Source organism: Colias philodice, chromosome 13, assembly GCF_061535455.1.
Source record: "Colias philodice isolate Cphi_HAF_F1 chromosome 13, ilColPhil1 Martin Lab GWU primary, whole genome shotgun sequence".
NCBI lineage: Eukaryota > Metazoa > Arthropoda > Insecta > Lepidoptera > Pieridae > Colias > Colias philodice.
Window position 1 is genome coordinate 2,558,017 of NC_143098.1, and position 13,263 is coordinate 2,571,279.

The window sequence follows — 13,263 nt, forward strand, 5'->3', positions numbered from 1 at the left end:
ACATAATTAATAAAGGGAAAGTGGGTGTATGAAAAGAAAATACAATGCATTCTGTAGATATGGTTTTATTCACAGTTCGTAAACAGATGACTTTTTGATGCTTAGATGGAAATGTATCTTCAAGGTAAACCTGAAAACAGCAAAAAATATGCCTATTATTTACATATCACATTTTTGGCAATATAAAGATAATTAGGCAAAATTATATATATTTTTTTAATTCAATGAAATCTTATGTTTACTGCATCGTTTATCGTTATTACGGCAGCTCATATTATTATATACGGGGTCAAAGATTAAATCTAAATGCACTACGGGGTAGGTATGTTAATCTACAAAATGTACATCTATATTACTTGCTCTGTGATGTACATTACATAATGTGTAACGCAGTGTGCAACTTGCCATTGATTTCGCCCGCGCCGCGCCGCGGCCGCGAAACACACTTACGTGCTGGCCACGGACAATTCGCTATAGCGAAAATTCGCGCGGCGCGACTGGCGGCGCGTCTTGCGAATGAATCAAATGTATGGAAATGTACTGGGCATGCCACGCGCAGCGGCGACCAGCGAGACGACCGGCGAATTTCCCCGAGCGAATCGCGCGGCACGACTAGCGATCGAAACAAATGTATGAGTTATTACGGCGCAGGCCACGGAGTCGAGCGGCAGACGCGGCGACTACTCCCGGAGCGAACTTAATTTAAAATAGTTTGTTTTTTTTTCGCGAAAATGGAGACGGAAGTTTTTATTGCAGAAATTCTAGCTAGACCAGCTATTTGGAAGTCTAGCCACCCGCAACATAATTTTTCATCATGCCTATATTTTTCATATTTTTGGTGGAATTCTCCGTCTGTTGTTACAGACGGAGAATTCCATTTCTATTTAATTCGTGTACTCCACTATATCTTCCAAACATTAAATCTTGAGCAAAAAAGCTGCTACTCCAAACAACGTCGAGCTAACTTTGATAAAGCCATCTCGTCTCCTCGACTACACTGGTCGCGGCGGCGAACGCAACTGCCCGTGGCATGCTTACCGCGCCGCGCGAATTGTCGCGCCGCCCGTCGCGCCGTCGGTCGCGCCGCCGGTGTCCGTGGCCAAGGTGTTACAGCGTAATTGCTCGATAGTCGAGAACACTTGATACTTATAATATTTTTGCACGCCTCATAAGCGAAGCGTTGAGGTGGGTACTACTGTCACTTCGCGCAAAACATCTGATTTTTCAAACTTAAAATGTCTTTATGTATCATACATTGCACTTGTAAGATAATACATACACACACATATTAAGAAAAAACACTATTTTTAACGTTCATGATATTTTTGATGTCATTTTTGTTATTTAAACTAGTAAAAAAACAGTTTAAAAAAGTTCTGTCTTGGACGTCCGTGTGTCTGTATGTGCGGATCCTTTTTCTTGTTAACACGATAGCGACCGAAATACTTTACTAATCGAGTCTTTTTTTTTCTCTTACGCTTGAGTATGCTCAGGAATAGAACCCTTTCATTTTTCAGGGTCTGATTCGATGTGGTTTAATTGTTATTAAATAAACAAAAATAATAATTAATAAATATTTATTAAAAAAAAATTATGAGGCGTGCACTTTTGGATTTTCCAAATTATTTTTAATACTACTCCATACTCCAATGGATTCTATACTTGGCAGTGCTGTACTAACTTATGTGCCAGAATAACATACCTAGATAATTCCTTTTACCCGTGGTCTTGCACATATAGTTAGTACTTTCTATAGGTACTCATCTAGTTCCTGTTTTAATTTCTCGTAACAACATCAAAACTAACGGTTCCGACGCTTGCACTCCAAGAGCGCTTCGTTAAAAGCCTCGCACTCCTGCAGGTTCTCGCGGTGCGCTGCACACTGCAGGAACTGTGCGATCTCGTACGCACACGGCCCGCTGGGTTCTGTACCGAGCTCGTAGTTGCGGGGTAGTGAGTGCATCACCTCCTCCCGACGGCGGCCCGTGAACAGGCTGGTGATCGCTTCACCGGCTAAATGACCCTATTTTTGAGATAATGTTGATGTATAGGGAGAATTTAAATACAGTCTTTTACCTACTAGGCACTGGTAGTACCTACCTATTAAGAAAAGTTATTATCACAACAAAACAGTACTGCCTTAATATAAATATATTTTTGGATAAGTAGACACACATTTTGATATTTTGCTTTTCAAGAAAGAACCAATAATCTGCATAGTGCATTATAATTTTTCCTATGCAATCAGCAAACCTGCTGTGACTAAACAATGCATACCTTTACAATATGTCAATATACAACAGTACGAGCTCAAAAGCATTGTGTTCTCTATCTTAATTCTTAAATTAATACATACTAGGTATTATATTGTAATATGCACTCAAAAATATTTTTAAGCTTTCTGCTAAATTAATCTTAATCAAGAAATATTCATTCTCGATACACTAACACTGCTTCAAGACGCGTTACAAGCTGAATCTCTTCATATCTACCTGCTCATTGCTAAGCATGCTAGTGCTTCCTGTAGTAGATCATAAATCATTCTAGAACCAAATTCTTGGAATCTATTTTTAGATTTATTTATTTTATTAGTTTGATCGCGCTAATCTCAGGAACTACTGGTCCGATTTGAAAAATTATTTCGGTGTTAGATAGCCCATTTATCAAGGAAGGTTAGAGGCTATATCATCACGTTACGACCAAGACCAACAAGAGCGGAGCAATGCGGGTTAAACTGCGGGGCACAGCTAGTCTACTATACGCATACCATAGTGGTGCCAACAGTGACGCCACCCGCCACGGCCGCTGCGTCACGAAACACAGAGCGGCGCGGCATCGGCGTCACCACGACGGTGGGCGGCCGCGTCGGCGCGTGTTGGTCCGCGCGGGAGTAGCGCGAGCGAGACCCACTGGAGTTAGTGGAGGATAGACTATACAGGGTGTCCTACTATTGGTATACTAAGCGCGAAGGAACTTGTAATTTTGCATACACTGATCACGAAAAATACTCTTCTTTTCTTCTCTAGCTTCACGCAGCCGGCATATACCGCTTCGCTAATATAAGCATTTTGTCTATGAAAACATAATCTTAAACGATAGCTCACGTGCTGGTGGCAAATTTGGACGGGTCGCTTGTTATGGGTGTACGCATAGTTTTAAGAATTCATCTATTTGAAAAAAAATGCGTCTGGAATTTTAAAGTATTTTTTATGAACTCAGCGTATGCTATAACCTCCTTTGAGCTTAGTATACCAACAGCGGGACACCCTGTATACTTATTACAGAGATTGGTGGTTGGATAAATACACTTGACTCCAAACTTTATGGCGGCTGTGAATATCGTGCGAGTCGCTGCGCAGAACATAATTTCAGGGACAGTGGGACGCATGGGAGCAGGCTCGACAGGTCTCAAGGTGCAACATGCACCTTGCGACTCGCAGCTAATATCCGAGCCGCCATAATGATTGGCGTCGCCTGTATTAAGGTTGGATGAATTGGTAGACGATGTTTTCATGTGTGATGGTCTTTACCACAGAGCACGGAATTTCATCCTCGCACGCGAGCGGGGACGCGCGCGAAACTCCGTGCTCTGTGGTGTTTGCAAATGTTTCTTATTGCTGGTAATTCTAGAAGGCTATCACTGAATGTTTCTACTACTGTTTTTAATAAATAAGGCAAAAAATATGTGGCCATAATCTTACTAAATGGGGCATTTCTCGTTTATTTGTTGACCCAAATCAGTACAACTTATATTATTATACGTCATGTTTATATTATTTTGAAAATTAATTATAAAAGACAATCAAATGTAATATTAAGTATTCTGTATTTAAAAAAATCATAATTCAATGAAATTATTAGACCATACATTATAAGTAGGTAATAAAAATGTTACTACTAAATTCAAGGACTAGGCTAGCATACATTTATAGGTTTTTTATACCTCAAGAATCACGTTTAGAAATAAAACAACAATGAATAATATAATGGTTGTTTATTTAAAATGTCAACTAATATAAATTAACAATGGCGTCGTCTAAGAGCTACAATATGTAGTCTCAAAAGAATGTAAATTAATAATTACTAAAATTTCTAAAAATAAAATAAACAAATCTATCGTACATAATTGCTATGGTGTCTTTGAAGTTGGAACGCTTGAGGTAGCATGACGAAAATTTTCAACTGAAATATTTAAAGAATGTTCTAGACACCGGGGATGTATTTAGATGTGGTTGTTCACTTTGCACTGGCGCAGGGCCTCGTTGAAGCCTTCGCAGAGGGAGAGATCGTGTTGTTGTTGGGCGCATTCGATGAACTGCTTGATCTCCCAAGCGCAAGGGCCCTGGGGCTGTTGTGCCTGGCCCTGGTACTGTTGGTAGGTGGCCTGTGGGGGCTGTGCAGCTTGCTGCTGCGCCGGCTCGGAACTACCGCCGCTGAACATGCCGGTCAGAGCGCTGCCGGCCATGTGGCCCTGGAATAAGTTATTTCGAACAATAAATATCAAGAATAATAATTTGTTTCATTTACTACCTTAGTTATAAATATGTAGTGGGATACAGAGGATAAAAGAAAATATAGTTTGATTTGCCCAAGTATGAATCCTGAGAGAATACTTTATTTTGATTTATTTTCTTGTCTTAATCCATACTTATATTATAAATGCGAAAGTAACTCTGTCTGTCTGTTACTCAATCACGCCTAAACTACTGAACCAATTTGCATGAAATTTGGTAAGGAGATATTTTGATACCCGAGAAAGGACATAGGCTACCTTTTATTGCGAAATATGTACCACGGGCGAAGCCGGGGCGGACCACTTGTATTAGAATAATTTTAAAAGGCAAAATTTGACAGATAAACATAATTCAATAATGTTACCTTGTTAGTTAACAAGGTATATATAGTTAACAACATATCTACGACGAGAATAAAATAATGTATTATTTCGTTTTGTTGGAACTGCACAATGGCTAGCTTTTTCAATTACGATTACATACATAGTGTAATAGTGACCGATACGAGTAATTTTAAGATTTGATATAATTATATTATTATTAAACGATTCTCAATATAATCAACAATTTCTGATTTTTAAGAGCTGACGTCGTCAGAAACCCTTTTGCTTTTAAGTACTAGAGATGTTACTCTAAATTCTAAAAATCGAATGCTGATAGTAAATAATAACTGAGTTCTGAATTATATTCATTATTATTTTAGTTACATATAAAAAGAACACTAGACTACAGGCCCATGTTGAAAAAATTATGGGTCATTTGACCCACCACCTGACCTATCTAGAATGATATAAGAGCATAAAATAATAAGATTCAGCACTATGACGTCACTCGTAAGCTGTCCACCTGAGTGCAGGTGAGAATTCGAAAGTTCAGGTAGAGATTTTCTCCCCTTGTCTCCATGATTTTTGTACGGCGTTGCGGAATAATGGCTTAAAAGCAGTATAGAAATAGTATGACACAGATGCCGTACAAAAATGGTGGTCCACAAAGTCGGAATTTATTTTTATTTTTCGACAGTTGCCGGGGTAAATTTGGTCATTTGATTTTGTACGGCATCTGTGTCATACTATTTCTATACTACTTTTAATCAATTATTCCGCAACGCCGTACAAAAATCATGGAGACAAGGAGAGAAAATCTCTACCTGAACCTTCGAATTCTCATCTGCACTCAGGTGGACAGCTTACAAGTGACGTCATAGTGCTGAATCTTATTATTTTATGCTCTTATATCATTCTAGATAGGTCAGGTGGTGGGTCAAATGACCCATAATTTTTTCAACACGGGCCTGTAGTCTACACCTGAATAAATGCATTTTTTAAATTATTATATTTATAGTACCTGTTTTATTTACTTAAATTTAAGAAAAAAAAAATTATTGGACAGGGATTTCCCTGATTATTTTTAAAATTCACATATGTATCAAGTTCGTATCGATTAATTCACTTTAATCAATTATTTAAGCAGTTCACCTCTTTTTATCTATTTAAATGACTCCACTATAACTCACATTATTCTGGCGGATAACATACAATATGGAATTTTTGTGCAGATTGATTAGGTCTAAGAATCATCAATCAGCCAACATACATATTCTTAGGGGCACTTAATGATAAGAGTTAGGCAATGTTTGCGGTTTACTTGCCTTTTATCTATACTTATAATAAATCTGTAGAGAGGCCAATTCTGTACATGAAATATATTTAAAAAAAAACTATGAAGGGGTGATAAGGGATCGCTACTGATGCCAAAAATGCAATCAGTAAAATTTTTGTCTGTCTGTCTGTATATTCGTTATAGAAACAAAAACTACCCGACGGATTTTAACTAAATTTGGCACAATTATTCTTCATACTCCTGGGCAGGTTATAGTAAAAGAATCATGTAAATCGGTGTAGAGACACCAAAGTTATACATGAAATACGTTATAAGTAGTGTTGCCGCTCGATAGTCCACTATCGATAGTCTATCGATTAACTATCGATAGTTGGGGAAAAGCAATAGTATCGATAGCACTATCGATACTATCGATAGTGTCGATACTATCGATAGTATCGATAGTCCTATAAGCGTAAATACTATCGACACATAGCAATACCATCGATAGTATCGATACTATCGAAGCTCAATATCGAACGAACTATCGATACTATCGATACTTTAAGGATCTCCCAGTAAATATATTTAAGAAGAAACTGACGAAATGGTTAATGGAGAAACAATTTTATGATATTCAAGAACTTATTACATTGCGGACTCTGTGACAAGGAAGAATTAGTGACGTTTAACAATAGTGACGCGAAGAATTTGTGTAGTGTTGGTGTAGTGTAATTTAACTTATTTCCATTTAAATATTTGCACACCCAGAAAGTGGGTAGAATGTATTAGCGCGTTAACATTGTAATAACACCTTTTTTGTAACTACATTCTTGTAAATAAATGAAATTTGAATTTGAATTTGAATTTGATAGTGTCGATACTATCGAAGCTCAATATCGAACGAACTATCGATACTATCGATAGTGTCGATACTATCGATAATATTGTCCCATCGATAGTGACCTTTTTCTCGATAGTATTGCTTTATCAATAATATTATAGTGGATGACAGAGAACTAGATGTTTGGTTATAATACTTTTCAAGTTATCTATTGGCGCTTTGTACAATCCATTTTTTTTAGTTCGTTAATTCGTAATCCAATAAGCCCATTGACTGACCCATTATACCAAGAAATCGTGAACAATACTATTGCACAATTTACTACTATCGATAGCTCAAAACTATCGATAGTATCAGTACTATCGATAGTATCGATTGTAGTTGCAATATTCAGTAGCAATAGTATCGATACTATCGACAGTATCGATAGTATAGCAACTATTGGCAATCAATACTATCGATTTTATCGATACTATTGCAGTTCATCAATAGTATTCCATGATTAACGCTATCGATAGTATCGATAGTATCGATAATATCGATACTATCGATAGTGCTATCGATATTCTGACTTATTTTCAAGGTCAACTATCGATAGTCAAACTATCGATAGTTCGGCAACACTAGTTATAAGTCATCGCGCGTGAATACAGAATCATGCCATAAGGATTATTTTTGTGTATCAGTTGCCGCGTTCGACGCGCTGCGCGGCGGGAGCTATAAAAATTAAAAAGGCGGCGGGTCTGCACCCGTTTCGCGTTGTCACGGCATCACGTGTGAATGGCTGAACCGATTTCGATTATTCTTTTCTATTATATTCCTTGAAGTACGAGGATGGTTCTTATGTAGAGAAAACGTAAATATGTACCACGGGCGAAGCCGGGGCGGACCGCTAGTATAACATAAATTCTTGTCTCATTATGTTAGTTGCTTTACTGTTCAAAAATGGCTTGACCAATGTTTACAAAATTTTACAAATATGCCGAGAAATATGCCAACATTGCCCACAATGACAAGGGTATCTTCGAACGAAGATCAATTCATAAGAAGATTTTTAAATTGCAAAAATACCTGTATACTTTGGCAACATTAATAGCACTGCCCATTATGTGCGTTGAATATCATAATATTATGTGATTTTGCGGGCAAAAATTGTGAAAATTCAAGAGATAGTTTGTGCATGATGGTGAAAGCACAGGTTATTTTTATTTTTTACTCATAATATGTTATAAAATAATAAGATTATTTTTATACTATTTTTACCACCGAAGGTTGTTTTAAACAAACGTTACAATGGTGGGCAAAATTACTCAATAATGTAGCGATCTATATTTTACAACATTGCCCATCAACAAAAAAAGCTTAGGGTTGGCATATATATCATATTTCCACATAATTTGATACTTAATAATATGACTTCTATTCCGTTTATTTCGGAAAAATAAGCTTAATTTGGTATCCCGGAAAGAACCATGGTAAATAAAGATAAATCGCTTAATTTTAACCACAACTTAAATTTAAAACTACGTTTATTTTTATTAAATAGTCACTGAACAATATTCTGTTTTGCTTTTTTATCCTTTAATTGCCTTAAACATAATCTTACTACGAAATCTTTGCAGTAAAAGAAATCGAAAGTAATGCTCATTTTACTGAGATGTACCGTTTTTTTTTTTACCAAAATATGCTTTTTGGTAAATCAAAATGTGATTTGTATGAAATAGAAAAAAATCCTGGGTAACTTTGCCCAGCCACTTAAGTCGGGAACATTTCATGATACTGCTTTGATTTTTTAAATAAACACGACATCTCTACCAATATTTTTGAATTGGACTTCAAAAAAAAAGTGGGCAATGTTGGTATATTTCACGGTAATCAGTATGTTTAAGAATAGTTTCAAAAACTCTTTCAAGACTTCTGAGTGTATAGTCACAACTCACAAGAGTATGTACACAAAATAATTATTTGAATAAATAACCTAACCTAACCCATCTTCATTCTACACACAAAATTCATTGAAAATCGAAAATAAAAATTATATTTCACTAGCTGCCCTGTAAAACGTTCTTCTGCCTTACTCTTATCATTAGGAGCATGAAAAATAGATGTTATCCGATTCTTAGACCTACCTGATATGCACACAAAATTTAAGAAGTAAAACCATTAGGGAGATATTAACTATAGTTACACTACTACACTCTATCTAATATATCTAATATATATATTATAAAGGCGAAAGTTTGTAAGGATGTATGGATGAATGGATGTTTGTTACTCTTTCACGTAAAAACTACTTAACCGATTACAATGAAATTTAGCTGGTAACTTGGATTAACACATAGGATAGTTTTTATCCCGGAAATCCCACGGGAACGGGAACTATGCGGGTTTTCCTTTGCAAAGCCGCGGGCGGAAATCTAGTCATCCATAAATAATCACTACGACACGTGAATTTTATATTAAAAACTAGTGGTCCACCCCGGCTTCGCCCGTGGTACATACTTAGTATCCTATGTCCTTCTGCTGGCTCTAAACTACCTCCCTGCCAATTGTCAGCTAAATCGGTCCAGCTGTTCTTGAGTTATAAGTGAAGTACCTAACTAACATGACTTTCTGTTGTATATATAGATTTAGATAACCTATGTATTTATATAATATTATTATTATGTTTCTATACCTAAATGAATGAATCAATTATTAGTTTGATTTAAGGACTTTAGAAAAGGATAAGTCTAAAACTAGTCTTTGTCACTACATAATATAAAACAAAGTCACTTCCTTATGACCCTATGTATGCTATAGTCTGTCCACTATAAGAATTGCTTTTTGACAGCTCGACGGGTGATACCAGAAGTGATGTTCAAAAGATTATCGATTGGGATACCATTTCAATTATAAATTCAAAATATTATCATAAATGGAATCAGGTACGTAAATAATAATTACAACGTAAACGTACTAATAAGATATGTAATAATAAGACCACATATCTATGCATTTTATGTTAAAACTAAACTAAACTAATATTTTATTATTTATTGGTTTCTATCTTACAATTTGGTTGTCTTTACGTTTATTATTTAAATTATATAACATAATAGAAGAGTTTTTCTGTATTGGATATATTTTACAGGGTATTTTTATCGATTATTATAATCTATCGACCCATCATTGAATAATTGATTTGAAAGACGAGAAAGTTCTGTGAACTTTCTCGTCTTCGTCTCGTAAACGTACTAATAAGATATGTAATAATAAGACCACATATCTATGCATTTTATGTTAAAACTAAACTAAACTAATATTTTATTATTTATTGGTTTCTATCTTACAATTTGGTTGTCTTTACGTTTATTATTTAAATTATATAACATAATAGAAGAGTTTTTCTGTATTGGATATATTTTACAGGGTATTTTTATCGATTATTATAATCTATCGACCCATCATTGAATAATTGATTTGAAAGACGAGAAAGTTCTGTGTAGACATCACCACTTGGTGATGTCTACTCACTACACAGAACTTTCTCGTCTTGGGCGAGGCCTGTCCATGAAGTACAATAATTATTTGTATGACATTTTAACATAGACAATACAATCCTTCATAGGCGTGAAGCTGTCAAAAAGCAAATAATATAATGGACAGAGTATAAGATCTTTTATCCCATTGAATGTCTAGAGGTGCAGCTTAAAATCTAACTAAATGTGTTTTTTATTGTCTGTTTAGCTTTTTTATAAAAGCTTGTATGGATAGATAAATTACTAATTAATAATTAATTTTAAAAAATATAATGTGGGAATAACTTATTTTCCTTATAATTTCAACGAGATTTGAGATATATAACAGCATCAGACAATTTCAAGTATAATTGAAATATTTAACTTGAATTATGAATTTTCAATAGAGCCTTGTAAGAAAATAGAAAAGTCATGGCCTAAAAAGATTAAATTACCTCATTCATTTTAGTTATGAATGTGTATTGTTTTGCAAATTGATGCTTAAATCCTGCACAATCATTCACAATGTACTGATTTGTGCATTCCTTATCCAACGCCTTATTGTATTCTGTATTGTCATCAATCATAAAGATAAGAAATACAGGCTAAAATAACGAACACAATAAAAACCTATTTCTTCTAACATTACAAATTCCCACAAAATCTTTTTTAAAGTGATCTAATATTGAATTATGAGTAAAGTTATTATTAAATAGTCATTTACAAACTTTAAGTTTATCTTGAACAACATGTTTTCTTTAACAATGATTTGCTAAATACTAATCAAATCACGTGACTACGTTCTTGGCTTAGCGCCACAATATGATTTCAGAAACTAATAAGGAAATATTGTTCATATCTGCAATGATTGCGCAATGTTTAAAGTTTTAGGGTGCACTCACACACATCAGTCACCGTCAAGTCACCGATGACTGATCGGTGACGGTTTGTGTACGTATCCACAAACACCAGTCACCGTCATGTTGTCCGTCAGTCACGTCGCCGGTTTGACTGAATCATTGAACACATACATCAGGTTAGTCAGTGATTAGACGTGTGTCACGCTAGAGAACATGTAGCAATTGACGGTAGCACGACGCTGACTGAACTGAGACGTGACGGCACCGGGTGAGTGGGGATAAAAGTATGGTACATGTATGGAAAGATTATTTGACGTGCCTGACCGGGGACGTCACTGATAGATTTCGTGCCGGCGACTGTCGTGTGGGAACAGAGTCATACTAGAACTATTGATACATATTTTTTTTTAATCCTGTCCGGTGACGTGCCGTGACGGTGACTGATGTGTGTGAGTGCACCCTTAGAATCAACTTAATAATTAATTTTGTAAAACAAAAGCACAGTGCGCAGTACAATTACGTAACAAACTTACCACTGCCGATCCTACAGCCACACCGCCAGCGGTAGCTGCCATCTGGCCAAACATCGAGGGTTGCTGAGGTTGGGCAACACTCGGTGACGGCGATGAAGGCGGAGCATGGGCTGGAAGACGGCTCGGTGGTGGAGCAGCCCTAGAAAAAACAATATTGTTAGGTTATGATCACACAAGACAAAAAAATGACGCAAACAAAAGAAAATCAAAGGAGGTATTTACCGTCTTGGTGCTGGTGGTGGACTTGCAGAACGTCCTCGTCGAGGCATCTTGAAATCAACTTTTTATCGCTTTTTATAAAATTTAAACGCTTTTACACAACACACTTCGCGAACTTCAAGTTTCAACTGATTGACGAAATGACGATTCTCGATTTCCCTTTACAAATGTCATTTGTCAACGTCAATAAAACTAACTTCATTCTACACTTTTCTAGAAAATTTAAAATTAGAATTTGGCCTCTTTGTCGTTTATTATCAAAATGAAAGGGATAAAAAAAACAAACGCATTTGCCAGTGTAAAATATTGAAAAGAATTAAATGACCTACTAGAAATTACGAAATCTATAAGGTATAACAAAATAATTATGTTATTGGATTATTAGCATATGCTTATAATGCACACAAAAAGTATAATAGAATATGAATGAAAAGATTATAATATCATCATTCAGAATATTTTTGATGCTAAGGTTCACGAATTAGAATCACTTTATTAAATTAAATTATTTACCTTCGGCTTCGGGTTGGCATATTAAAATTTAATTTGGTTGGAGGAAAGGCATAATATTTCTGCTAAAAGTGTTGTTTACTTTCAAATATTTACATTGTCAACTAATTTTTTTTCTGCATTCATAAACGAAGGCCAGCCTGTGAAAAATGACGACTTTAAACTGTGACTTTAAACGTTGCTTTCGCTTTATATGTCTAAAATATTACAATATATGTATATAACTTGTATAATTAACAAATTTTTAAATTAACTAGATATAATCATTTCATTTTACTCGTAAAGGTAAACTTTACAAGTTGAAAGAACGTGTAGACGCAACATTATTTGAAAGGAAGTGCATGAATCACATCTGCCGCTTCACATAATTTTTGTTCCGTTCCGCCTTGGTTTATCAGTTTGTCATCTGTCACGTTAGATGTCAGTCGTATCAACAGTCAGTTAGCCTCTGAATTCGAGAACGCGTGATTGTTTAACATCGATACCAACCGCATTGTGAGGAAGTTGTTTGAATAATAAGTGAAAATAAACGAAATATAAGCCGGTATAATCATGAATGTATTTCTAGCGATAGCTTTGACTATACTGTCATGTATAGTAATACAATTTATTTACAAGATCGTCTTCGGAAGCAAGAAAGATGAATCGCAAAAGCATGAAACTGAAAATGATATAGGTAGGTTT

General features: G+C 35.5%; 3 protein-coding genes across 4 annotated transcripts in view; 1 reads left to right on the forward strand and 2 right to left on the reverse strand.

Annotated features, from left to right (window-relative positions):
- Positions 1 to 54: 54 nt before the first annotated feature.
- On the reverse strand, positions 55 to 3,514 carry LOC149483230 (uncharacterized). The gene is made up of 4 exons (XM_089702883.1): positions 3,321 to 3,514; positions 2,768 to 2,930; positions 1,703 to 2,023; positions 55 to 130 (listed from the first exon to the last, which is right to left on the reverse strand). The coding sequence occupies exons 1-3, from the start codon at positions 3,512 to 3,514 to the stop codon at positions 1,802 to 1,804; spliced, it is 579 nt and encodes a 192-aa protein (XP_089559009.1). The 3' UTR covers positions 55 to 130; positions 1,703 to 1,801.
- A 463-nt stretch (positions 3,515 to 3,977) lies between these two features.
- On the reverse strand, positions 3,978 to 12,232 carry LOC149483231 (putative coiled-coil-helix-coiled-coil-helix domain-containing protein CHCHD2P9, mitochondrial). The gene is made up of 3 exons (XM_089702198.1): positions 12,073 to 12,232; positions 11,851 to 11,989; positions 3,978 to 4,471 (listed from the first exon to the last, which is right to left on the reverse strand). The coding sequence occupies exons 1-3, from the start codon at positions 12,117 to 12,119 to the stop codon at positions 4,223 to 4,225; spliced, it is 435 nt and encodes a 144-aa protein (XP_089558324.1). The 5' UTR covers positions 12,120 to 12,232; the 3' UTR covers positions 3,978 to 4,222.
- A 721-nt stretch (positions 12,233 to 12,953) lies between these two features.
- LOC149483232 (transducin beta-like protein 2) overlaps positions 12,954 to 13,263 on the forward strand; it is a 96,582-nt gene continuing 96,272 nt past the window's right edge. The window contains exon 1 of one of the 2 annotated variants that reach the window (XM_089702200.1): positions 12,954 to 13,255. In XM_089702200.1, coding sequence (XP_089558326.1) covers positions 13,132 to 13,255 — 124 coding nt within the window. In that variant the 5' untranslated portion in view covers positions 12,954 to 13,131. The remainder of the gene's footprint in view (positions 13,256 to 13,263) is intronic. The other variant, XM_089702199.1, reaches the window with a different exon arrangement.

Excerpts from the sequence above, each read along its gene's own strand:
- LOC149483230 (XM_089702883.1), bottom strand. The coding sequence starts at position 3,514 with ATGAAAACATCGTCTACCAATTCATCCAACCTTAATACAGGCGACGCC. Across the intron at positions 2,931-3,320 it reads ATATTCACAGCCGCCATAAA|TCTATCCTCCACTAACTCCA; the intron begins GTTTGGAGTCAA and ends CACCCTGTATAG. Across the intron at positions 2,024-2,767 it reads TCACTGTTGGCACCACTATG|GGTCATTTAGCCGGTGAAGC; the intron begins GTATGCGTATAG and ends TCTCAAAAATAG.
- LOC149483231 (XM_089702198.1), bottom strand. The coding sequence starts at position 12,119 with ATGCCTCGACGAGGACGTTCTGCAAGTCCACCACCAGCACCAAGACG. Across the intron at positions 11,990-12,072 it reads CCACCACCAGCACCAAGACG|GGCTGCTCCACCACCGAGCC; the intron begins GTAAATACCTCC and ends TGTTTTTTCTAG. Across the intron at positions 4,472-11,850 it reads TGGCTGTAGGATCGGCAGTG|GGCCACATGGCCGGCAGCGC; the intron begins GTAAGTTTGTTA and ends AACTTATTCCAG.